Source organism: Triturus cristatus, chromosome 11 (assembly GCF_964204655.1).
Source record: "Triturus cristatus chromosome 11, aTriCri1.1, whole genome shotgun sequence".
NCBI classification, from domain to species: domain Eukaryota; kingdom Metazoa; phylum Chordata; class Amphibia; order Caudata; family Salamandridae; genus Triturus; species Triturus cristatus.
In genome coordinates, this window is record NC_140594.1 from 1,159,182,646 (window position 1) to 1,159,210,402 (window position 27,757).

The 27,757-nt window shown below is 46.7% G+C and overlaps 1 protein-coding gene across 2 annotated transcripts in view; it reads left to right on the forward strand.

Annotated features, from left to right (window-relative positions):
• LOC146788634 (putative cation-transporting ATPase 13A4) overlaps positions 1-27,757 on the forward strand; it is a 330,096-nt gene that overhangs the window by 108,446 nt on the left and 193,893 nt on the right. For both annotated transcript variants that reach the window (XM_085635820.1, XM_085635821.1), the window contains exons 8-10: positions 7,154-7,226; positions 10,027-10,158; positions 12,104-12,274. In XM_085635820.1, the coding sequence (XP_085491946.1) occupies positions 7,154-7,226; positions 10,027-10,158; positions 12,104-12,274 (376 nt within the window). The remainder of the gene's footprint in view (positions 1-7,153; positions 7,227-10,026; positions 10,159-12,103; positions 12,275-27,757) is intronic.

The following is a 27,757-nucleotide window of genomic DNA, read 5'->3' on the forward strand; positions in this document are numbered from 1 at the left end:
AGCTAGCTTTGTCCTTCTTTGACAAGTGAGCTGAGTGATTCACTGCAAGTGTCATGGGCATCACCGTGGGACCAGGGAGAGGCCAGAGGAAGAAATCACCGCTCATTTGCAGAAGAAGGTACGGTACCTAGTCAGACTTTCCCTCTGGGAGTCAGCCTCAGCAAATCAAAAACTTTCCAGGCGCTGTGTCCGGGAGGCCCACCCTGCAGCACCAGGCCAGTGAGCGGTTGCCACAGTAGTAAAAGGCAGTCAGCTCTATCACCAGGACTTACAAGCAGCTCCACACGAGTCTTCAAACCCAGCCCAGGCCCACGGTTGGGGCAGCCAGGTACCTGGCAATTAGGGAGAGTCTCTTCACCTGCACGTCAGCCGTCCGCCACCTGCAGTGGCTAGGGGGAGCCAGGGCTAGACCCTTGACCATCAAGGGCCTCTTACTTAGGCGGGGGCACCAAGCCATGTTGCAGGGTGGGCCCCTTATGCCCGGTATGCAGGCTCCAGTGGTGAAGAGTCAGGTTATATTCTGTCATCGGTATGAGCATCTCCGCCACCATTTGAGTAGTCACAAGAAAGCTCAAGAGCCCATTGCCAGCTTCCCTCTGACCCCTCAAAGCGACAGCCACCCATGACCGTTGGGTTTCACATCTGTGGCATCTCTGAGTGGTACGGCATTACCCCAGAGAGGAGCAATGGCCCCAACTTGTTCCCACTCCAGGCTGCCCCGGGTGAGTCACTGCTTGGTTGCTCCAATCCCATATGGACAGTGATTGGACACGGGGACGGTCCAGATGGCAGGGTCTCTCTCTTGGACTCAGTCCAGAGGGGCACTTCAATTTGGTTCCCCCAGGATCGTGCTGGGTGGGATGCCCCCTGTTCCTGCCCCTTCTGAGCACTTTGTCCTTAGTAATATGGAGGAAGGCCACTAGCCTTTCTTGTAATCCGTGCACATTGGGTAACAGAGTAGAAAGGGTGGCAAGCAGCATTAACCTTGGTTCCCGGTTATCCTAACCCAGGGCCAGTCAGAGCTCTGTCACATGTCCAAGTCACCATTTCTTAACCCACCAAAGTAGGGTGCCCTCACCGGGGTCTGCTGGAGCCCGGTCCTGGGGCCTGGCTATAGTTACTTAACCTGGTGAAGCAGGGGAGCTCTCCCCAGCCTTGTAGAATCCTGTCCTCGACATTCTAAAACAAGGCAGCAGAGTGCATGGTCCTCTGGGCCCTGGCTGCCTTCACCCAGGATCTGCCGGACCTCTGAGCTGGGTCCCCCTAGGAGCTTCCTAAGCCAGTAAAGAAGGGGAGCCCTCCACAGGCATACAAGACCTCAGCCGGGCATCTTGAAGCATGGCAGACTTGAGAATGGAACCCAGTGGGAGAGGGCCTGCACTCCTGGGACAGCCTGAGCTTTGCCCAGGGCCCCAGTCACAGCTTCTTAACCTGGCAAAGCCATTGAGCCCTCCATGGGCCTGTGGGAGCCTGTCCCCAGCACTTCCCGACACAGTGGCCCTGAGAATGGAGCCCAGGGCCCTGGCACTTGCATCTCCGGGCCAGCTGGAGCTCTGACATTGGGCCATGTTAGAGCTTCTTATCCTGGCTAAGCAAAGGAGTCTTCCTCGGGTCTGCTGGAACCTGTAGCAGGGGTTTTGCAACATGGAGAGCCATAGAGAGAATCCCAGGGCCAGGTGTTTCCACCCCTGAGCAGCTGGAGCTCTGACTCGGGGCCTGGTTAGACCTTTGCATCCCAGCAAAGCAGGGGAGCACGCCCCGGGCCAGACCAACCTTGTTCTAGCTACTTTGCGGCACGGGGGACAGAGAATGGAGCCCAGGATTCTGAAGCCGCCGGAGCAGGGAAGTCCTCCTCAGGTCTGTGGGACCCCATTGCAGGTGACATGGTGGGCCAGTCATGGACGCCCTGGCCAGCTAGAGCTCTGACCCAAGGCCGAGTTAGAGCTTCTTATCACAGCAAAGCAGAAGAACTCTCCTCAGGCCTGCTGGACCCCGCCACTAGCACTTAGTGACACATTGGGCCTGAGAATGGGGCCCAAGGCTGGGGGCTTGAACACCCAGGCCAGCCTAGCTCTGACCTGGCGCATGGTCGAAGCGTCTTATTCTGGCAAAGTAGGGGAACTCTCCCTGGCCTGCAGGACCTTGTTCTAGGTGCCTTGGCACATGGTGGGACAGGGAGTGGAGCCCCGGGTCAGTGGTCTGCGCTCTGATGAAACATATGGTATCAGTGCAACATCGCCTTGACCAATAGTGTGCAGACAAATCTTGCTCTTCTCAAAGAAATAAAAGTGTCTGCTTTTACGATTGCATTCAGAGAGCATGTATCTTGTTTTTTTATCTTGATTTGCAATACTAGATTAAGAATATAAACAGATTTCTAAGCCATGGCTCAGCTGTATTTGCAAGATGCTGTTTACTTTACAATGAACTGTTCTTCACCACTGAACCCCTGCAGGCCGCAGCTCTCGCTCTTTGGAGCCTGAATGTATAGAGCCAGATAATGGATAATGGATAATAGAACAGGAAGGTTCTAGAGCACACATGTTGCTGGCACTTTGCCCAGGGCAAAGCCCCACAGTGGACAAGAGATAACAAGCCCACATGAGGTGCCACATTCTAAAACTGTTTTGCATCTATTTACTGTGAGAATACGTCATCAGTGAACACAGATGCCATACTTATGGTTCACTGAATCAAGGCTGTATGGCACTGTCGTAGATCAGCTCACAAAAATATTACAGCTTCTACTTTCGCTTACCACTACGTGAAAAAGTGAGTATGCATTCACTATTCTTAGTACCATATTGGTTACCTAGACTTCCCATCTAATGCAGCGGTAACTTCAATATGGTGGATGCAGGATTTTTCTAGGTCTATATTTTAACTGTGACATATCGGTAGAACATTCAGAAATCAGGATCAGCGGGCATGCTCCTGCGATAAAACGCAGTACCAGCGGTAATCCAGCGGTCTGGCGGATCGTCTTCAGAACCAACCTCAGAGCTAATGGCAAGAGAGGGGCTTCACAATGGGGCTGGCCAATCAAATTAAAACGTAGAGCCACAAAATGCAGTCACAAACATGTCATGGGTGGCTGCTCACTCCTGGAACACATTAAAAATGGTGCCTCCTAAACTCAGGAATCAGTGCTTTTCCACATAAAAAAGATTGTAACATCACATATGCTATGTTATGTTATGTTGTTATGTTATGTTATGCTATGCAATGTTGTGTAATGTTATGATGATTTGTATGGCACACCAATCACCCATGAGCATATCCAGGCGCTTGAGCAGGTGTGTAGGTGTGTAGTGTCTGCTGAGTTATTAGAATAACCAGGTCTTCAGCTTCTTGCGGAACTCAAGAAGTGAGGAGGAGGCTCTGTTGTGTTGATGGAGGTCGTTCAATGTTTTGGGTCTGATGTAGGAGAATTAGTGGTCTCCCGCTCTGCTTTTGTGAATGTGGTGTGGGTGTGTAAGTGAGTGTGAAGCAGAGCTTAGGTGTCTGGAAGGCTGGTGAAAGGGCATACGGCTGTTCAGGTTTGCTAGTCCAGTGTTTTGTAAGACTTTGTTTGTGTGCCTGAGACGTTTGAATTGGTTGTGCTTGTGAATGGGGAGCTCCTTGAGGTGCGGAGCGATATGGGTGCGGTGTGGGAGGTTGAGTATGAGTCGTGCGGCAGTGTTCCCGATAGACCAACATCTGTTTATGAGTTGCTTGGAGAGTCCATCTTTCAAAGCCTGCACAGGATCTGGAAGTATGAGGTGATCGCTGAGTTGACTTGTGCTGTCATGTTGAGCTTGTTGTCTAGGATGATCTCCGGATTTCTTGCGTGGTTGGTGGGTGTTGATCTTAGCTTCGAGTCCCATGGGAAGGTCGTATTTCCGTAAACCAGTACTTCCGTCTTTTTCAAATTGAGTTTCAAGAAGTTTGTTCTCATCCACTCTGCTACCATGGTCATGCAGTTGGTGAAGTTGGTTCTGGTGGTGGTTGTCTTGTCCGTAAAGAAGAAAATGAGTTGTGTGTCATAGGGATGGTGATGCCTTGGGCTCTGATGATGTTGGTGAGCGGTTTCATGTAGACATTAAATGGGGACTGAGGGATATTCCCTGAGGGACTCCGCAGAACAGGTTCTTGGTGTCCGATGTGAAGAGTGGCATTCTGACCCTTTAGGATCTCCCCACAAGGAAGGAGCAGATCCAGTTGAGTGTGGATCCACTGGATGCCAGTCTCATGGAGTCATCTGATGAGTGTTGTGGGAGGCAGTGTTGAAAGCAGTGGAGAGGTTGAGCAGGATGAAGGCTGCTGTTTCTCCTCGGTTCTGGATGGCTGGGAGTTCGTTGGTGGCCACGTTGAGTGCTGTTTTGGTGCTGTCGTTCTTTCTAAATCCTGATTGGGTGTTGTCCAGCTGGTGGTGGATCTCGAGGTGGGTTGAGAGTTACTTGTTGATGGGCTTCTTAGTCTCTTTGGCTGGGTAGGGGAGCAGGGAGACGGGTCAGAAGTTGCTCTGTTGGTTCGGATTGGTGGATGGTTTCTTGAGGAGGGTGTTGACTTTTGCATGTTTCTAGTCATCCGGGAATATGTGATGAAGGTGTTGATGATTTAGGTGAGAGCAGTGCTGATTGGTGGTGTTCCCAAGATGTTGACAGGATGGGGGCCTTGATCCATTGGGCCCCTGAGTGGATGAGCCGCATGATTGTTGTTGTGTCATCTCTGGTAAGGGTTGTTTATTCTGTGTGGTAGCCATCTTGGTTGGTGATGGGTAGGTTGGCAATGAGTGTGCTAGGGTCAGGTTGATGTGCGAAGTTGCTGTAAATGTTTGCGATTTTTGCTGTAGAAAACTTTAGTTAGGTCGTCGCAGAGTTCTTGGGAGTGGGTGATGTTGACACTCAATCAATCAATCAAGAGACCTGTAAAGCGTGACTACTCACCTGTAAGGGTCTCAAGGCACTGACAGACGCTGAGGATGTGTGAATTCCTTGATGATGGAGAAGATCTCCTTGCAGCTTTTGGAGTTTCGTTCAATGCACACTTTCTTGGTTTCTCTCAGTTGCTGTTGGTATTGTCTTATTGCAGCCTTGTAGGTGGTTCTCTTGCTGGTCTAGAGGTGATGGGATTGGTTTCTCCACAGAGAAAAAGGTCATCTAGTAAATAAATAACAAAAAAGCAAAAACATATTTGTAGAGAGATACTCTAGTGCACATTTTGCAGGAGTATGCCAGGAAGAGCAGGAGTATTCAAGGCAGGCGTACCCTTTGATGAACAGGAATATTCATGGAACAAGTGCTCTAGGAGAAACAGAAGTATCCATGGAAGTAGTACTCTTGGAGGATTAGGAGGATTCTTGAAATGAGTAAAGGCGTACTCTTGGAGCAACAGGAGCATCCATGGAATGAGTTGCCTTGAAGGAACAGAAGTATTCATGGAAAGAGCACTCTTGGAGGAACAAGGGTATCCATGGAAGGAGAACCATTGGAGGATCACGAATATTCATGGAGGAGTACCTGTGGAAGAACAAGATTATCCATTGAAGGAGTACCCATGGAGGAACAGGAATAGCCATTGAAGGTGTATCCTTGGGGGAACAGAAGTATTCATTAAAGGAGTATCCTTGAAGTAACCGTGGTGTCCATGGAAGAAGTAAACATGGAGGAACAGGAATAGCCATGGAAAGTGTACCCTTGGAGGAACAGGAATGTTCATGAAAGGAGTACCCTTGGAGGAACTGGAATATTTATGGAAGGAAAATCCTTGGAGGATCACAAGTATCTGTGGAAGTAGTACCCATAGAGGAACTGGAGTATTCATGGAAGAAGTACCCATGGAAGATCAGGACTATCCATTTAAGGTGTAACCTTGGAGGAACAGGAGTATTCATTGAAGGAGAAACCTTGGACGATCTTGAGTATCTATGGGAGGAGTAACATTGGGGGAGCTGTAGTATCCATGGAAGGATTAACCTTGGGGGAACTGGAGTATCAATGGAGGGATTACCCTTGGAGGAACAGGAGCATTCATGGAAGGAGTACTCTTGGAGGAAACCCTTGTATGAAAAGGTGTATTCATGGAAGGAGTACAGGTGGAGGAACAGGAGTATCCATAGAAGGTGTACACTTGGAAGATCAAAAGTATCCATGGAAGGAGAACCTCTGCAGGAATAGGAGTATTCATGAAAAGAGTGCCTTTGGGGGATCACGAGTATCCATGGAAGGAGTATCCTTGGAGGAACGGGAGCATCAAAGGAAGGAGTAACCTTGAACAGGAGTATTCATGGAAGGAGTATTCTTGGAGGAACAGGAGCATAGAAGGAAAGAGTAACCCTGGTGGATCAGAAGGATCCATGGAAGGAGGACCCATAGAGGAACAGGAGTATCAATGGAAGGAGTAACCTTGAACAGGAGTATGCATGGAAGGAGTAACCTTGAACAGGAGTATGCATGGAAGGAGTATTCTTGGAGGAACAGGAGGATAGAAGCAAAGAGTAATCTTAGTAGATCAGAAGCATACATGGAAGGAGGACCCATGGAGGGACCTGAGTATCCATGGAGGCCTCTGACATACACAGGAGATTACTGGTCCAGGAGATTGCTGTGAACAGGGTCGGAGTGGCCCATAGGGCAGTCGATGGGTGCCCGAGGGGCTGGTCTCACAAGTCAGTGTGTGAGCCATTTTTTGGGTGTTTGTGGGCCTATTTTATGGCGTGGTGGGTCATTTTGTTAGTGTTTTACTGTTGATTTACCTGATATTACCACAAACATTACCTGCAGCAAGCTCAAAACCATGCAGAGTTCCATACCTTGCAAAGCACCTCTAGACGGTAAGTTTATAAGTTCAAAACTGCCCATTTAGAAAACAGGGGCCACATTTTATCTCTCTATTTCACTAACAGGGCCCATTTCGTTTGATGCCCGAGTCTATTTTCTGTTCGTGTCCGACCATGGTTGTGATTCTATAAAAAGTAGGAAATGTACGAAAAACTCAGACAAAAATAAACTATAGGCAATTAATCAACAGTTTTAAAAATGTTTGTGAGGTGGCCTCTAAACTTTGCATGTAAAATGAGTGTAGGAATTTTTAAGGAGTGTGAGGAAGAAACTAACCAAGGCGTATCTCCTGTGATGTGTAATGTGTTCTTTTTCCCTCTCTCATTGAATAGCAATCCTTACGACTCCACAACCTGGTCGAAGCACATAACAAAGTTTGTGTCACCGTGTGCAGAAAAAATGGAGGTGAGTTATGTCCTTTTCCTCCTTTGGACTAGTGTTTTCACACACATGGGCATGGTATGGTAAGCTGTTTAGAGCTGCATGGCATGGAATGTTTGTATTTTTTTAAAGTGAGAGAAGGGTAAATATATGGCAATGTAGCTGTACAGGCTGCCGCTTTGAAAACAATCAGAATAGGACACTGCGCCCTAAAGGGCACCCTGACCTCCAGTGTCCCATCATGCCCTGCAGGTAGTAGTTTGCTCAGTTCTTTTTGACGAGTGAATTAGAAGTATGAGATATAATTATTTTATCTCTTCCGTCGGGGAGGAGGGCGGGTTGCTTATGATTTCAATGGAGATTCCCCTGAGACAGAACTAGGATTGCAGGTAAGAAGCATTTATTCCCTCTCAGGGGATTTACATTGCTAATCATAAGCACAGAATAGAGTGGCGAGCTTATCCCGATATTTCTGTGGGAGGGAGGAGATAAAAAAGGGAATAGGATAATCAGGCATCCTTGACCGACTTGAGCATCAGCCTAAGATTTCATGCGCCAGATGTACGATGCGCAAAATAGCACCTCACAAATTGCGAGTTTTTTGCAACTCGCAATTTGCGAGGCACTATTTTGGATGTACAACAGTGTGTATCACACTGTTTGCGATTCCCAATGGGGTCGCAAATTGAGAGGCTCATGAATATTAATGAGCCTCTCGCAATTTGCGGCCCTATTGGGAATGGCTGGCCCTCCCAGGGATAGTGGCCTGCTGGGCTCAGCAGACCACAATTGTCTGGGACTGCTGTTAAATAAAGCAGGTTTTCTTTTTAATGCATCCCGTTTTCCATAAAGGAAAACGGGATGCATTTAAAAAAGAAAAAAATGTAACGTTTTCGTTTCATTTTTTAAGGCAGGTAGTGGTCCCTGGGACCCCTGCCTGCCCTTAAAAAAATATTTTCCCCTGCATTTTCAAAGGGGATGGGGTCCCCTGGGGACCCCTTTCCTTTTGCGAGAGGGTGGTAATTTGGGAGTGTTTTGCGACCGTAATTGTAGTTGTAAAACATTCATACATGGGCTTGCGCTCGCTATTTGGAAGGGAACTCCGCTTCCTTATCGCGAGTCGCAAAACCTATTTAGCGAGTCGCAAATAAATTGCGAGTCGCTAAATATGCTTTGTACATGGTGCATGCTGTTTTTGCATGTGCAAACGAGTTCGCAAACCCGTTTGCGCATGCGAAAACGATTGTACATCCGGCCCCAAATCCAGACGATACTGTCTTGCAAAGGTCTTCAAGATGCACTTTGCAAACTCAGTCACATGAATGTTTCATTAGTGCTGCAGCAGCTGTTTGACCTCTGGTCGAGTGGACTCTAGGACTCACAGGCAGAGTTTTGTTGACGTTCTGATAACAAAGGATTGTGCAGGAGACAATCCACCTAGACAAGGGTTATTTCAAAGCGGCAAATCCTTACACAAAGGACCATAATTGACAAAAACTTTCTTTCAACTTTCTTGAAGATTTTATCTTATCTGGATAAAGCTTTAACACTCTCCTAACATCAGGAGTATGGAGAGACCTCTCTGCAGCAGGAGAAGGATTTTGAAAAAATGTAGTAAATGTAATAGTAAGATTGATTTGGAAATCGTAGACTATTTTGGGAGGAATCTAGGATGGGCCCTCATCATTACTCTGTTTCTATTGAATGCTGTGTAAGGTTCATGTAAGTATGTTGCAAACTCTACGACAAGTTGTGATCACCAACAAGATGGAAGCTGTCCATGATAGATGCTGGACAGAGCCTTATGAATGGGTTCAAAGAGACGACCCATGTGGCGAGAAAGAACAACATTGAACTCACGTGGAGGAGACCATACCCCGAGAGAACGATATATCTTTTTAATGCCTTCCAGAAAATCCTAACCACAGTTATTCTGAAAAAGTACAATGTGAAGGACTTTTTCGATAGGCTGTGATTGTTGTGAGATGAACTCAAATAGAGGAGAATTGCAACTTGACTTTAGGCAGATGGAGGAGCTTTGGAAGTACAACCCCTTCTTGACAAATAGTATTGAAATTGTTCTGAAAACACCGAATGCAGAATCTCTTCCACTTGAACGAGTAGAAGGTTTTAGTGCGTGGACGTTTGGCTCCTCGCTGAACATCCGTGCTTACCTGAGGGAGGTTCAGGTGCCATATTTTATGAGTTCAGGAGCCATGCAGCCAAGGCCAACGAGTGAAGGCCAGGATGTTGAGTCTGGCCTCTATACTTCTGAAAAAGATCGGTCCTGCCCGGCAGCTTCCTGTGTGGACACTGAATGATTACAACACCTTGTATCTGGGTATCCCCGAAGTATGTCAGGAATAGGTCACAAATTATTCAAAATGCTGCTGCTCGGCAGCTATGCCATCTGCCGAGAGCCCATTCGGCTTCCAATCAGCTTCGAAATATACATTGGCTCCCTGTGGAGACGCATATTCAATTTAAACCCTTGTGTGTTACTCATCGCACTCTTTATAACTCTGCAACGTCTACCCTCAACTCTTTTATTCATGCGTATCACCCCACAAGGTATCTAAGATCGTCTGAGCTCAGCTTGGCCGTGGTGCCGCTGTTTAGGTTTGTGGCGCAGGTTGGGAGCTCTTTCAAGCGTTTTGTGTCCAAGCTTGTGGAATAAACTTCTGATCAGCTTGCGTAGTAATGCTGTTTACCATTTTTGTAAATAAATTCCGTTCATATTACAAAATGTTGTAATCTGAGACTACCAAGATCTAATTCACTGTTTTTACGCGTGTTGTGTTTACAACTTGTCATTTTACTCCAGAGTTTAAAGAAATGGAGTCGCGTTTCCTGGTCCCAGGTGATGTCATTGCTATAACAGGGAAGAAGTTCTCGTTACCCTGTGACGCAGTGCTGATCAGTGGAAGCTGCGTCATCAACGAGGGCATGCTGACAGGTATGGACGACACGTGGCCAGCGAGTGGGCGGGGCTGTAAGAAGTCCTTGCTAGTGACCTTCGGAAGTGGTGAGGCGTAATACGCAAGTCAGATTCTTCAAGGCGGATTTGGGAGGGTTTCCTCTTCAGGAAAATAAAAATGGTCAAATGGTGCATTTTAAAGCACCATTTTTGCATAAATTTGCCAAAGCTAATCATTCAATATTCAAGTATTTTGAAAGTGTGTCAATGAAGCTTGATGCTTCTGAGGAGCTAGCCCCACTTTTACAAGATGTGGTACGGAAGCCCCCCGTAAGTAAATAATTATCTCCTGTGTCTACGGCCTCTGTTTTGGCATGGGTGCCCCTGGTTATGCCAAGAACTATCAACAATATTCCAGTTCCAAAATCTTGCAGTTGATGCTGGACATATACCTCTGGCGACCTATGGGCCAGATGTACAAAGATTTGTTCATTCGCAAATGGCCCGATTCACAGATTCAGGCCGTTTGCGAATGAAAAAACACATTTTTCAATGTACAAATAGGCCCAATTTGCGATTGTTTAACCTATTAGCCAATCGCAATTTGGGTTTGCGATTCAGTATTAGAAAGGGGCGTGTTTAGTGTGTCGCTTCCTAATACCAAATTGCAGTGGTATGTGTGAATGTTTTGTGACCGAAACGCGGTTGCAAAACATTTGCATTTTACCACTTACTTCGAGTAGGCGGCAAATCATTCTCAAATGGGAAGGGGTCCCCAAGGGACTACTTACCACTTTGTGAATGTTTATAATAAAAAAAATACAGAGCAGGCTGTGGTTCCACGGATCACTGTCTAATCTTAAAAAGTGAAAAGAAAACGTTTTCTTTTTGAAATTTTCCTTTAAGGAACCGGGCTGCATTTTAAAAAAACACCCAAAAAAACAATGCATTGTTGAAAAGGAATCACAGACAAGGTGGTTTGCTGACCCCAGCAGGCCGCCATCCCTGTGATTTTTGGGATTCCCAATGGTTTGCAAACCGAGACCTACCTCATGAATATTAATGCGGGTAGGGCTGTATTCAACCCACTGGGAATCGCAAAATGTGTCAAAGGCACATTTGTACATTGGTGTTTCTGAATACCAAATTGCGAATGGCAAAAATGTGCAGTTTTGGTAATCACAAACGATTACCAACGTACATCTGGTCCTATATCTCAAAAATTGCCTCTAGTACATCAGTGTCGTCCCCCCCCATTTGATATCTTTAGACCAGCACCTGCATTTGCCATGGATAGATCCCTTTAGAAACAGAATAACCTCCAATACCAGCTGCAGCATGTTTCAAGGGGCACCTCCGTTAGCTAGGAAATACCTTCACCATGCCAGCAGCTGGTTTGCATGCAGAGCATAGACCCACTCTCACAGGGTCACTCACTCACATGCTCACACAAAGTTTCACACACTGTCTTGCTCACATGCTCACTCACTGTCACACTACATCTTCACACACTGACTTCCTCACATGTTCTTCAAGCAGTCTCACTTCCATGCTCATTCAGTGTTTCAATTGATGTCTTGCTAATATGCTCACACATTGTCTTACAGACTGTCCTACACCTGCTCATTCACTGCCTCATTCGTGCTTGCACATTGCATCACTTACTCACTTACACACTTTCACTCAAATGCTCGCACTCTTTCTCACTGAAAGGCACAGTACCAGTCCTTAGCTATACTTGCACACTTTCTGACTCACATGCTGAGTATTAAAAACATTGGTTACGCATGCGCTTTGCGTACTCCTCACCCCCTCTGACTGTGGGACTGCGGTTGGCTGAGGGACCAGGCACTGTCCATGGTGAGGGGTAAACTTTACTCCAGCTCTACAGCAAGCACTGGCCCACCTGTAGCCCATGTCTCCTCTAAGGGTGAGGTAGGTGCACTCACTTTCTGCTGCATCTGCTACTTTCATCCTTTTTCAGGTGAAAGCGTCCCTGTCACAAAGACCCCCCTGCCACCTGAGGACAGCGGCTTGCCATGGAAAGACCCCAGCGGCGAAGACCACAAGAGGCACGTCTTGTTTTGCGGCACTGAAGTCATCCAGACCAAGCCAGAGGGGCAGGCTCCTGTGAAAGCCGTGGTGCTCAGGACAGGTGAGTGTCATAGCGCCTTTCTTCCTTCTGGGCGCTCACTCACATAACAACATGCTGCATTCTGTAATTTTCTGTTCATTTCTCTTCTACTCCTGGGCGCTCCTCCCAATTACTTTGAGTAAGTAGGTATGTTGAGATTTCGGATTTGACCTTGATTACATGTGTCAATGCATTTATTGAGTCATTAATATCCTTACCCATTCTGGCACCTAAGTGGTGGAATGATCTCCCACTGGAACTTAGGTCCCTTCCCACTCTACAGCTATTTAGAAATGCTTTGAAAACCCGTCTTTTTGCGAGGTCATACTTGTAGTTGTGTTCTGCCTTCTGATTTTGATTTGTTTTGTAGGCGCCTTAATGCCTTCGGGTTTTAGTTGCGCAATATAAATTTTATTTCATTCATTCATTCATACCATGCTTACCTCCTCTGTAATAAACATTGATATGCCATATCGCATTTCACCAATGCACACCTTTCATTGTCCAGTACGGTTGTGAGCCAGGTGAGATGGCAGAGAGAGGCTGGTCTTCCAGATTTGAACTGCCTCTGCCCTGGGCAGCTGCCAGCTCTCCCCACATGACCCCTGCCCCATCTTGCACACACACATATCACATGACTGTCTAAGTAAGAGCAGAGTTGCCCTTCCTTTCGCCTGACACTGGGTTAATGTTGCAAGGCCGTCACCTTGAAAAAGAGTGGCACACTTGATGGGATAGCATTGGAGACATTTTACATTTTACATTTCTTCATCAAAAACATGAGCTAAGAGGAAGGCTGGGCTTGTGCTGTTTGTCTGACGCTCTATTACCATAGGGGAACCTTTCATTGAGACACTGAAACAAAGTGACCCATTCCAGAGTCACAAAGTGTTAAATGTGCTGGGGACGTGGTCACTGTGAGGCGGTGGGAGTTAGTGGGTTTGACCAGCTCAATCCCCCATAGATGTGTTTGATTTTGATCCTCAGTGTTTGGATCTCTGCTGCTTGTGAATCTAACTGAATCCACCCAAATAAGATTTGTAGAATGCTCTCCAGTGATAACAGCCCGTGCCCGTTACCAGGGCCCTTTCCCAGGGCCGCTGCCAGTGCCTGTTGCCAGGGCCCATTGCCAGGGCCCGTGCCAGTGCCCATTGCCAGGGTTTGTTGCCAGTGCCAATTGCCAGTTCCCGTTTCCAGTGCCCGTTGCCAGTGCACATTGCCAGTGCCCATTGCCAGTGCCTGTTGCCACTGCCCATTGCCAGGGGGGTCATTTGCCAGAGCCTGGGGCAGTGTCCATTGTCCGGGGCCGTTTCCGTTGCCAGTGCCCATTGCTAGTGCCAATTTTCAGTGCCCGTTGCCAGTGTCCATTGCCTGTACCCATCGCCAGTGGCAGTTTACCATGCTTGTTGCCAGTGCCCATTTCCAGTGCCTGTTTCCAGTACCCTTTGCCCGTGCCCATTGCCAGTGCCAGTTTCCACTGGCTGCTGCCAGTGCCCTTTGCCAATGCGTCTCCAGTGCCCGTTGCCAGGGCCCATTGCCCTTGTCCGTTGCCAGCGCCCATTGCCAGTGCCCGCTTCCAGTGCCCATTACCAGTGCTCGTTGCTACGGCTGTTGGGACAGAGCTAGCCCCTACCTGGTGAACCAACGTTTACACCTTCCCTCAGTGCCGAACTGAAAGTGAAACCTACATTTTGACTTTCCAACTGGCCCCAGCATCACACTAACCTAGTGTAGGAGCAGAGTTCTAGGCATGTCCCTGACCTTGTGAGGTCCAGGGCCTGTGTTGTGAGCTGGAGAGGCACATCAAGCATGGTTTCATAGTAGACAACACACTACTCTCTTTGTCATGGGTGCATCATGTGAAGCGGTGGTGGCAGCTTACCGTGTTTTATGATTATAGTGTGACCAGGCCTCTTTCTCTATGTCAATGGGAGTGTGGTTTAGTCACCCCTCATGTAAAATTCGGCTGCTAACTAAAGACTAATTGATTCCTTGTGACATCACATTCCTCCGCACTATCTCACTCTTTAAAGTTTACATCAGGATTGTATCTACTCTGGAGATGTCTACGACTAATAGCTCATGACATCACACTCCCCAGGACTGTCTCACTCTGATTATCATAAAACTTAACTAAACCATCTCATTCAAAATAATTTGCATAAGCAATTGTTTCATCTGTGGAGGCAACTCTAGCCGATCCCCTGTAACATCGCACTCCCCTGTACTAACTCACTCCGAAGAGCTTACACCACTACTTGTATTACATGGAGGTATCTCGAACTTTTACACTGTAACCTCACACCCCAGTACTTTTATCACGCACGAGGACATCCAAATAGATAACCTGTAGCGTCGTCCTCCTGTTCACTATTTCACTCTGAAGGGTGTACATCAGCACCTGTATTGACTATGAGGGCATCTCCTATAGATAACCTGTAGCATCATGCTCCCATTCACTATTTCACTCGGTAGAGTTTACAAAAGTACTTGTATTTCCTATGGGTATCTCCAAAAGATACTCTGTAGCATCATCCTCCCGTTCACTATTTCACTCGGAAACGTTTGTACAGGTACTTGTATTATGAACGAGGACGTCTCTGATAGATACCCTGTAGCATCATCCTCCTGTTCACTATTTCACTCGGAAACGTTTGTACAGGTACTTGTATTATGAACGAGGACGTCTCTGATAGATACCCTGTAGCATCATCCTCCTGTTCACTATTTCACTCGGAAACGTTTGTACAGGTACTTGTATTATGAACGAGGACGTCTCTGATAGATACCCTGTAGCATCATCCTCCTGTTCACTATTTCACTCGGAAACGTTTGTACAGGTACTTGTATTATGTACGAGGACTTCTCTGATAGGTACCCTGTAGCATCATCCTCCTGTTCACTATTTCACTCTGAAGAGTTTACACAAGCACTAGTATTACCTATGGGCATCCCTGACAGATACCCTGTAGTATCATCCTCTCTTCATTATTTCACTCGGAAGTGTGTACATCAGTACCTGTATTGACTATGGGGCCTCTCCTATATATACCCTGTAGCATCATCCTTCCATTCACTATTTCACTATGAAGGTTTTACACAAGTACTTGTATCATGTATGAGGACATCTCTGATAGATACCCTGTAGTATCATTCTCCTGTTTACTATTTCACTCTGAAGACTTTACCCAAGCACTGGTATCATGTACGGGGATATCTCCGATAGATGCCCTGTGTTATCATCTTCCCTTCATTATTTCACTTTGAAGAGTGTACATCACCTGTGGGGACCTCTCTGACTGATGCACTGTAACATCACCGTCACCAAGACTATCTCATGCTGATTATCATAACTCTCCCTTGTTCTATCTCACTGCACTCATTAGCCTCTCTCTCTATCCCAGCAGTTTACCTCAGTAGTTGGATTATGTATGGACAAGTCCCCACCTGCTATTCTGAAGCATCACACTCCATTACACCATTTCACTATGATTGTCAAAATATGTTTATGTGTTTATGTTTATGTGTAAGCAATTTATAGCGCGCACAGCTACTCCAATAGTGTCCCGGCGCGAACCAAGTGGGGAAAGATAGAAAGGACCACTAGAAATAGAGAAACGTCTTCAATCTCTTCCTGAAGAGCTTAGGGTCCTGAGTACTGGGGAGGTCCAGAGGAAACAGATCCCAGGCTGAGGCCACCTTAAAAGCAAGAGAACTCCCTCCAACTCTCTTAAGGCGTAATCACGGGACGTGAGCAAGAAGCTGCTGTCTGGAAGGAACCTGGGGGCATATCAGCAACAACCGGCGATAATTACCGCTAAGTGCACTTAGCACTAGGATAATTATCGCCGGCTAGCATGGATTTTTATCGCTGAGATAGCGTGCTATTAGCAACGCTTATCTCAAAAGTGATAAAAATCCTCACGCTAACTGCCTAACGTGAGATTATTGCTGGAAACCCAGCGATAATCTCACGCAATGTGGCGTTAGCTTGCTGATAGGGACTCACAAACTTAGCCATGATATCCACCTTCCATAGGATATCATGGCTAAGTCAGTGCTGAAGCAGGCGTAAGGAAAGTAGTGATTACAGGGGTTATCGCTACTTTTCTTGCCGCTATGCTTCATAGCGTGGTGCTTGATGATAGGAGAAATGTCGCTTAGCGACATTTCTCCTGTCATGTCAGGTCAGGAACGCCCACTTTGCATCTCATTAGAGATGCAAAGCTGGGCGTTAGGAATCCCCACGCTAACGCAAGTTTTCATGCGTTAGCGTGAGCTTGCTAATTAGGCGATAAAATTATCGCCGCTTTTTGTCCGAAAACGGCCGCAAAAGCGGCGATAATGCTATCGCCTCGCCTTGCTGATATGGCCCATAGAACCTGAAGCACTCAGATAGACAGGACCGTGTCCATACAAAGCTGAGTGAGCCAGGACAAGGGATTTAAACTTAACTCCTTCTGTCACAGGTAGCCAATGGAGATCTCGCAAGTGTTGCCTCACGCTGGTTCTTATAGGGATGCTAAGAAAAATCCTGGCCGCAGCATTCTGGACTACCTGAATCTGTTCAAGAGATAGCCCAACAGGCCTATGTACAGGGCATTAGCATAATCGATGCATGATAATATCAAAATACGGGTAACCTTTTCCCTTGCTGACCTAGGGAGCAAAGGAGGAATCTTTCTGAGGGATTTAAATGTGCCGGAGCACTGACCTGCAAGCTTCTTGATCTGAGGCGAGAGGTGCAACTTCTCGTCAAACCATATCCCTAGATTTTTGGTGGTTTGGCCCTCAGAGGTTGGCATGGGATATTCACTCGGCCAAAACGATTCTCGGAACTGAGGGGGGAAGCTCCCCAAAAGAAGGATCTCTGTTTTCTCCTCGTTGCACTTTAACTGTGCCGAGGATAGCCATGGGAAGACGGCCGTCAAGCAGGCTTTGGCTAGAGAGTTAGAGGAATTATTTTTCTTCCATTTGAAGAGGAGCCGAGTATCATCAGCATACGCGATGTTCTTGGCTCCAAGCTCCTCAGCCATCTGTATTAAGGGTGTGACATATATAATAAAGAGACGGGGGCTCAGAGTAGACCTGTCGGAAGCTGTGTCGGAATTCCCACGGAGGCAGAACGCTGCTAGCTCCCAATGCAGGCAGGGGGAAAGGGGAATGGGACAAGAAGAGACACTCGAGCGTTTCTGGACTCCTTTTTCTATTCTTGATATTGTTGTCTGGAGTACCTAATGCACAGAGGGAGAAATCACTTAACTCTTATTTACTCTAAATACCTGACTGCTTCGGTTCTCTCTTGTTGTTACCTTCCCTACCCAGGTTTGCTGGAGTTTGAGCTCCTCTTCAGATTCAGCTGACTACTTCTGGCATGTGTTTCTATCAACCTAATGCACAAAGAGATATTATTCAGTCAGGTGATTGCCTATTCTCTCCTCAGGTCTCTTTACTCCTTCGCCTCCCCTTCTATCCTCTTACCTTGTGTAGTCTGACTGAATGATTATCAAGGGGGTTCTACTGCTAGCGAGGACTGCACTGCTCTTGGTGAATGGCGGGTTGATCACAGAGTCTTAATGGACTATAGTTCTGATTCATGTGATGATCCACAGGCAATTCTTGGCTTTCAACGGGAAGCGCGCAAAAAGGTAAGTAAAAGGAAAGTGAGGAAGGAGAGTATAGGGAAGAACGCAAGCGGGGAGATAACGAAGGGGGGGGGGGAATACGCCAGGCAGCGTGGTCTCTTTACATTCAGCAAATGAGTACAAGAATTTCTAGTCTTTAACGGTTGATCTTACTTGTTTCTTGAAGTCCAGACACGAATTCTTAAGCTCCCTAAACTCGACGATTTCCCATCGGAGCAGGAAGGCTGCTAAGTTCTTCTTGGAATATTACTGCTTCTTTCACACCTGGAAATTGTTTATCTCTTCACTCACTGAAGGCTCTCAGACGGACTGTGAAGGAATATTCCCTTAATACTTGAACTCGGAATTTTTCTCTTCACTATCCCTCTTCCGCAGCTTACGGAAGAATTCGCCACCAACATGTGACGCACGCTTGAATTTACTCAAATTCTACGGAGTGCACCCAAAACACAACTTCTCTCACAAAGGACTAAATTGAAGTGCGCATTAAAACGCTCTTCGCTGATGCACGAAACCTCGTATCTCGCGAGATCCCGTGCGTCAAACAGTACTTAGATAGTTCTGATGAGTCAAGCGGCCATCTTGAAATGGTGCGCTTAATCTCTAATAGGCATTTGTCCAAACGTTACAGCAGGAGGGTTTAACCGTCACTCGAGATCTTTTCTGATGCAAATTGTGGGTAGCGACGGTATTTGCTTCCCTGACAGTACCCACTCTCAAAGACCGATTTATCGGTCCTGGCTTTAATGGGTAACGCAAATGAAATTGTTTGATTAGTCTTGGGGCATGCACATCTTCAGCAGGTACCCAGGTTCGTTCTTCTGGCCCATAACCCTTCCAGTCAATTAAGTAGACTAACTTGCCTATTACCCTCTTAGAGTCTAAAACCCCCTTTACCTCATATTCCAGGTGTTCTTTGATCTGCAAAGGGGGTGGCGGTCTGTCTACTCTGAGATTAGGAGCTGTCTTTTTTAAGAGGGACACATGAAAAACTGGGTGAATCCGCAACTGCTTGGGTAGCTTGAGTTTGCAGGTAACTGGACCCAAATCTTGTTCGATAGGAAATGGGCCTAAAAATCGAGGCTGAAATTTTCGATTTCCCTTCAACCCAAGATGTCGGGAAGATAACCATACAGAATCTCCCTTCTGATAATGTGGGGCTTTTCTTCGATGTCGATCGGCTTGTTTCTTGTAACCTTCTTTTGCTTTCAACAGATTAGATTCCGCAGCCTTACGAGCAGAAGCCAAATCCATTAACAAGTTTCCAACTGCAGGAACTTCAAAATCTCCCTGATTACAAAAGGGGTTTGGATGTCTCCCAAAATTTAAAAAGAATGGTGAGTAACCTGTTGAAACGTTCTTGGCATTGTTGTGTGCAAATTCCGCCATCCACAAAAAATCTGACCATTCACCACCCCGATCCAGAAGAAACAGACGCAGATACTGTTCTAGCTCTTGGTTCACTCTTTCAGTCTGGCCATCTGTCTCTGGGTGGTAGCTGGTAGAATGTCGGACTTCTACACCCAACCCTCGCATAAACGCCTTCCAAAAGTGGGATACAAATTGACGGCCACGGTCTGAAATCAGGATCTTTGGAACCCCATGAATCTTAACAACATTTTCCCTGAAAAGCTTAGCCAACTCAGGGGCCGACGGAACTCCTTTTACTGGGATAAAGTGGCTCATCTTGGTGAAAGTGTCTACCACTACTAATACGGTATCATAACCCTTACTCTGAGGAAGATCTACAATCAGGTCTAACGTGACCGTATGCCAGGGATGTCTTGCTGTGGGTAACGGTTGCAAGAACCCCTGAGGAGCCTGTCTACTGGATTTCCCTCTGGCACAGAGCCCACAAGACTCCACATATCTCCTGATCCGAGACCTCATGTCTGGCCACCAAAAATAGCGCTGGATTAAATCAATTGTCTTTAGGGTTCCTTTATGGCCAGCTAAAGGTTGATCGTGACAGTCTCTTAAAACTTGTTCCTGAAGCTCTTCAGTGGGCAAATACAGAGCTCCCTGACGATAAGGCAAGGAATCCTTGTTGACTCTTCCTTCCTCTTGACTTGCCCATTCGGCCATTTCCTCTGCGGACATCTGTCTGCTGATCTCCTCCTTATAGTTCGCAAAAGATAGTGTGCACACAATCTTAGTGTCTGGAATGATGGGTTGGGGAGTTACCACATGTTCAGTTCCTTCTGTCTGGATTCTGGACAAAGCATCCGCCTTCCCATTCCTACTCCCTGGGCGGTATGTGATCACAAAATCGAAATCTGCGAAATAAAGGGACCAACGCAACTGACGTGGAGTTAGTGTTTTTGCAGACTTAAGAAATTGAAGGTTCTTGTGGTCCGTGAACACTGTTATAGTGTGTCGAGCCCCGAGTAAATGGTGTCTCCACTCCGTGAACGCATCCTTTACCGCCAACAGCTCTTTTTCTGCGATGGTGTAATTAATTTCAGCTGGATTTAATTTCCGGGAATGATACGCCACGGGGTGCAGTTGTCCAGTGGATTTGTGCCGCTGAGACAGGACTCCACCAATTGCTTGATCGGAGGCATCTGCTTCCACAAAAAAGGGTTCACTAGGATCTGCATGCAGCAAGATGGGTGCCGAGGTAAAGCTGGTCTTCAGATATTCAAAGGCTTGTTCTGCCTCTGTGGTCCAACTGAACTTCACTCCTTTCTTGAGTAGTTTGGTGATGGGGATGATCTTTTGCGAGAATCCCTGGATAAACCGACGATAGAAGTTAGCAAATCCTAAGAATCGCTGAATCTCTTTTACATCTTTTGGCGATGGCCAGTCCACCACCGCTTGAACCTTCTTAGCATCCATCAAGATTCCTCCTGGGGATAAAACGAATCCCAAGAACTCCACCGTCTGTACACTAAAAGCACACTTCTCTAGTTTGACATAGAGCTGATGCTGACGAAGCCTTTCTAGAACCGCCTTGACGTGCCCAGGATGTTCTTCGGTATTCTTGGAATATATCAAGATGTCATCAAGATATATTACTGCCACCTTATCCACCAGATCTCCCATAATGTCATTAATAAAGTGCTGAAAAGCTGCCGGGGCATTGCATAGGCCAAAGGGAATTACCTGATATTCAAATAGCCCGTATTTGGTCCTAAAAGCGGTTTTCCATTCGTGCCCTTCCTTCATGCGAATTAAATAGTATGCCCCTCGAAGATCCAACTTAGTGAATATTTGAGCATCTTTAATCTGGTCGAGGAGAACGGAAATCAGTGGCAGCGGGTAACGGTTCTTGACAGTGACCCGATTGATAGCACGATAATCGATGCATGTCCTCAAGGAGCCTTCCTTCTTTGGAATGAAAAAGAGCGGAGAGGATACTGGAGACTGTGACGGTCTAATGAATCCGTTGGCTAAATAGCGATCTAGTTACTCCTTGAGATAACCATTCTCTGCTTCTGTCAACGCATAGATTCGACTGCAGGGCAGTGCAGCTCCTGGTTCCAACTCAATGGTGCAGTCGTAAGAACGATGTGGCGGAAGTCGTTCCGCTTCCTTTTCACTGAAAACTTCTTGGAATTCTGTATATTCAGATGGAATGTCTAAGGTGTCTATGACTCCAATTGATTCTCCACCAAACGATAACAAGGTGGCCATGGATGGTTCTGGAATCTTGGATGGGGAGTCGAAACAATGTTCGGAGCAGAAGATCGAATCCATATTGACTGTCCGATTTTCCCAATCTATCGTTGGATTATGTAATGTGAGCCAAGGAAGACCCAAAATTATCTGGAACTGAGGGGCGTCAATCAAATTAAATTGAAGGATCTCGTGATGACCATTTACCTGGATCAGTTCCACCAACTCTGTGTGATGCGTGATTGGGCCTGAAGATAGATCGGTCCCATCTACAGCACGAACAGACTCCTTTTGTTCCTTGCGCACAGCCAAAATTCCCATCCTTTTCGCATATTTGATGTCACAAAAATTGCCGGTCACCCCTGAATCAATCATAATGGCCACACCACCAAATTCTTGATCTCAAAACTTCAAAGTCATTTGCAGAATTAAATGTGGCGTCAGGGTCTGAAGGGTATTCATGACTTGATGAACTTCTGGAGTCTGATCTTCCATTTTCGCCACCTGAGCGACTCCGCCTACAGATGGTTTTGAGAGTTTCCCTGATTCACTGTCTTCGGTCTTTTCGGACACTCTTTCACAAAGTGTCCAGGACCCCCGCAATACATGCATAATTTCTTTTGTCTTCTTAGTTCCTTTTCTTCCTTGCTTAAAGGCCCGCGAACAGATCCTATCTGCATGGGTTCACTTTCTGCAGCTCCTCCCGAACCCTTACTCGTATCCGACTTTGTTCTGTCAAACCGGGGAAGGTTCCAGTGAAACTCTCTTGTTTTCCTTTCTCCTCTTCTTTCCGAACTTCGAAAGTCAATTTCCAGAACTAGATCTACCAACTCAGAGAATTCTGTGGGTCTATTAGGAATCTGTGCCAGAGTATCCTTAATCTCATCTCGTAAACCCCGATAGAATAGGGCTGATCTTTTCTCCTCGGGCCAATTGGTTTCCACCAATAATTTATTAAATTGAGTTAGGTAAGTAAGAAGATCTCTGTTCCCTTGACGCAGTTCTAACAACTCATTATCAGTGGCCTGTGAAATTCTACGCCTATCAAAAATCCTAAGGAATTCTGTCTTGAAACGTTCAAAATCATATAGGAAGGGGTCATCTCTGGAAACTAAAGGCATGGCCCAATTCGCTGCATCACCCCCCAAATAGGATAAAATGAAGGCTACCCGTGACTGAGCATCAGGGAAAAGTGTGGAGCGACACATGAAGTGTAAAGAACATTGGGTTTAGAAAGAGTTGAGCCTTTTGAGGGTCTCCATGAAATCTTTCGGGAGGGGCCAATGGAATCAAGGGGGAAACTGAATGAATTACTTGAGCTATGGTGTGTGGGTCTTGAGCTGGTTGGGCACTACCAGAAAAGGTCGAGGCTGGAAGTGTTCCAGTGGAGATCTCACTAACCCTCTGGGACAATTGTGTGGTTTCCTGTCGGGAAATTAGCAGTTCCTGTCTTAAATTCTTATTTTCTTCATTTAGGGCTCCTAATTCCCGCTGAATTCCCTCTAACATTTCCCCTAATGCCTTCAAACTAAAACCTTCAGCCATTCTGCCCAAGTGGGGAAATTAACGGCACTTCAATCTGTCAGAAGCTGTGTCGGAATTCCCACAGAGGCAGAACGCTGCTAGCTCCCAATGCCCGCCTCCCGGAACGCACCGTAGAATACAATGGCTCCAGGCAGGGGGAAAGGGGAATGGGACAAGAAGAGACACTCGAGCTTTTCTGGACTCCTTTTTCTATTCTTGATATTGTTGTCTGGAGTACCTAATGCACAGAGGGAGAAATCACTTAACTCTTATTTACTCTAAATACCTGACTGCTTCGGTTCTCTCTTGTTGTTACCTTCCCTACCCAGGTTTGCTGGAGTTTGAGCTCCTCTTCAGATTCAGCTGACTACTTCTGGCATGTGTTTCTATCAACCTAATGCACAAAGAGATATTATTCAGTCAGGTGATTGCCTATTCTCTCCTCAGGTCTCTTTACTCCTTCGCCTCCCCTTCTATCCTCTTACCTTGTGTAGTCTGACTGAATGATTATCAAGGGCGTTCTACTGCTAGCGAGGACTGCACTGCTCTTGGTGAATGGCGGGTTGATCACAGAGTCTTAATGGACTATAGTTCTGATTCATGTGATGATCCACAGGCAATTCTTGGCTTTCAACGGGAAGCGCGCAAAAAGGTAAGTAAAAGGAAAGTGAGGAAGGAGAGTATAGGGAAGAACGCAAGCGGGGAGATAACGAAGGGGGGGGGAATACGCCAGGCAGCGTGGTCTCTTTACATTCAGCAAATGAGTACAAGAATTTCTAGTCTTTAACGGTTGATCTTACTTGTTTCTTGAAGTCCAGACACGAATTCTTAAGCTCCCTAAACTCGACGATTTCCCATCGGAGCAGGAAGGCTGCTAAGTTCTTCTTGGAATATTACTGCTTCTTTCACACCTGGAAATTGTTTATCTCTTCACTCACTGAAGGCTCTCAGACGGACTGTGAAGGAATATTCCCTTAATACTTGAACTCGGAATTTTTCTCTTCACTATCCCTCTTCCGCAGCTTACGGAAGAATTCGCCACCTACATGTGACGCACGCTTGAATTTACTCAAATTCTACGGAGTGCACCCAAAACACAACTTCTCTCACAAAGGACTAAATTGAAGTGCGCATTAGAACGCTCTTCGCTGACGCACGAAACCTCGTATCTCGCGAGATCCCGTGCGTCAAACAGTACTTAGATAGTTCTGATGAGTCAAGCGGCCATCTTGAAATGGTGCGCTTAATCTCTAATAGGCATTTGTCCAAACGTTACAGCAGGAGGGTTTAACCGTCACTCGAGATCTTTTCTGATGCAAATTGAGGGTAGCGACGGTAATTGCTTCCCTGACAAGACCCCTGAGGTACTCCCGTAGTCACGGTCTGGGGAGAGGAAGAAAAAGGGGGAGCCAAACTTCTTGCGTTCTGCCCCCTAGAAAAGACTTAAACCATTTCCAGGCGTACCCCAAGATTCCAATGTACCAAAAGATAGGCCAAAAGGAAGGAGTGTGGCACAGTGTCGAATGCCGCAGAGAGTTACAACGGAATCAGGGCCGCCCTACCACCCAAGTCCAGAGTTTCCCAAATGGCTTCAGTAACTTTGACAAGAGCCGTCTCAGTAATGTACATGGGTCTGATGCCCGATTGAGTCGGGTGGAGCAGGTCATGAAGTTCAACATATTTGGACAGTTGTTTATTTACCACTTTTTTGCACACTTTCACCACACCAGGAAGGAGAGAAATAGGGCCATAGCTGAAAAGGATCGAAGGATCCAAAGTGGTTTTTTTTAATAGTGGCACGATTTTGGCCTGCTTCCAGGCTATAGGCACCATTGCTTCCAAGAGCGACAGATTGATTAGTCGATTAACCACGGGGTTGACCATCTCTGCAACCGATAACAACAATCTGTCCGGGCAAGGGTCAGTTGGTAAACCCAATTTCAGAGACTTAAGGACCATCAATGAGTCTAGCGGAGCAATAGGTGTAAAAGCCACCAGAGGGGGGGACGGTAGTGAAGCAGAAGTCAACCCTTTCGGTGGCGAGATCCCTACAAGACAGCTATCATTGATGTTAAAGTTAGCCTGGCGAGCTCGTATCTTATCAGTGAAGAAACTAGAAATTTCCCCTACCATGCAGCCGAGGCGGGATGCGAAATAGCCTCTGCTCTAGGGGATAGGAAGCTTTGAACAATGGTAAAGATTTTCTTGGTATTGTTCCTAGAGAGAGCAATGCGTTCAGCGTAATAGAAACTTTTTGCCTGAGTAATTGACGCAGAGTAGGCGTTTTGAGTTTTCCTTAGGGCTATCCAGGCCAACGGGCAATATTCCCTTCTCCAAATCATTCCAAATGTTTTGCACAGTTACTTCTGGACTTTGAGCTCAGTTGAAAACCAAGGTTTCAAAGGAGAATCCCTGGAGCATGTATGATGAGTCGCCGAAGACAGACGCTCAACCGCCAGAGAGATCCAGTTAGTGAAGCTATCAAGAGCTCCATTCAGGTCATCAAAGAGAGCTGGACGTGACTCAGCCAGAGGGAGACTAAAAGCTAATGGAGGATTTGCCAAGAGTCTCTCGGCAGGGCAGGCCCAGTGAATGATTGCTATAAAGTTACCAGGAAAAGTAAATCACAAAATGATCGGACCAGGAGAGGATATTGACTGCAATAGGAAGGTTGGACCAAATGGGATCAAGAATGTGACCACCGCGATGAGTGGGGGAACCAACCCATTGTGTGAGCTGGGCGAGACTCGGTGAGTCAAGAAACCCCCAGTGTCCCCTGCTTCCCCACAGTCCAGGTGAATATTAAAATCCTCAAGGAGTATAAAATAGGTGAAGTTTAATGCTCGGGGGAATGATAACTTCATCCAAGGCTTTAAGAAAAGCGCCTGCCGGACAGGGGGGTCTATAAACCAGCATGCCCCCCAGCCACAAATGAGGTGAGATGGTAACACAGAAGTCAAGGGCTTCTCCCTCCCCGATCACCAAAGATTTACAACAGTGAAAAGTCCACTTGTCTCTGAACACAACTGCTACGCCACCGCCCCTGCCAGTTTTGCAATCAGCCTGCAAGAGTTTGTATCTACCAAGGATGGCCAACTGCATCACTGGATTGGAGTATTCAGTAAACCACGTTTCTGTTATAAACAGCAAATTAAGAGGCTCGTTGGGAAGTAGATAAAAGCTATCTTGTGAGTGTCTGCAAACCGAACAAGCATTAATCACTGCCGCCCTGATTGAGTGCCCCATCTGACTATTAATTGGGGGAGTACTGGGAGGGGAGGGGTCAACCAAACCTGGAGACAAGCAAAACTCACAGTGCTTGCAGACAGTAACCGGGTTGTCTAAAACCTCCCATCTTCTTGGGCCGTCACATAACTGAGGACAGAGCGGGAGCAGCTCTTCACGGCTGTAGGGTCGGGACACAGATTTGCAGTGGGGGGTGAAACGTGCAGCGTGGCTGGCGCTGGCCGCTTCCGGGACGCTGACAGGAGCAGACGGGCTTGCCTTAGGTGCGCCTTCGGCATGCCAGCGGTGCGCCCGCTGAGGGCGCTCACTGTGCGTCTGCACAGCACGCATTTTTGTGGAGATCTCCTTAGGACGACTAGAGCACGCACAAACAAAGATAGCGTCTTTAGTTATCAACCCAGGGGGGTGGAGGGACCGAAGGGAAGAGGGAGCCGGCCGGGCTCACCCTCTACCCTGTTAATGTGTGCAAATGAGCAGTTTAAAATTGAATATCACAGTCAAATTCATTCAGGGACATAGAAAGCGGGTAAAAGCGGTACACTTAAAAGCCGTAATGTAAAACAATACGGAGCAAGGAATTAAAATCAGGGTAAAAATACAAATACTACAAGCAGCAACAATCAGTAGAAAATTACATGGCACAAACCCCACAAGGCACTGGCGTCCACGCAGCACACATTTTTGTAGAGATCCCCTGCGGACGACTAGAGCACACACAAACAAAGATGGCGACTCTAGTTTTCCACCCGGGGGGAAGGGGGACCTGAAGGGAAGAGGCAGCCGGCCGGGCTCACCCTCTACCCTTTTAATGTGCGCAATTGAGCAGTTTTGAATTCAATTTCACAGTCAAATTCATTCAGGGACATATAAAGCGCGTAAAAGCGGTACACTTAAAAACTATAATGTAAAACAATATGGAGGAAGGAATTAAAAACAGGGTAAAAATAGAAGTACTACAAGGAGCAGCAATCTGGAGAAAATTACATGGCACAAACCTCACAAATACTCCTGTGGAGTTTGTCACTCTGATTACTATAACATCCCCTGCACTGTCTCACTTTGGCCACGTCTCAGACTGATCCACTGTAACATCACACTCTATCATAACACGTTTGTGTACTCTCTCACTCTGTTTGTCATTACACTCCTCACACTCTCGCACTCTTAATTGTCATTACATTACACACTCCTGCACTATCTCACTCTGATTGTTATTACACTCCCTACGCTATGCACTCTGATTGTCATTACAACTCCCTGCACTATCTCACAACCTTTCACATCTGTACTTACATCATCTATTGAGGAAACTCTAAGTGATAAACTGTAAAATCTCTCTGAGTTCTGAAATGTTTACAACTGTGCTTGTATCAGCAATTGCAGCATCACAACACTCTCCTGTACTATCTCACTCTGGTTTGCATTACACTTCCCTGCTGCATCTCCCTCGGAAGCGTCTACATCAGTACTT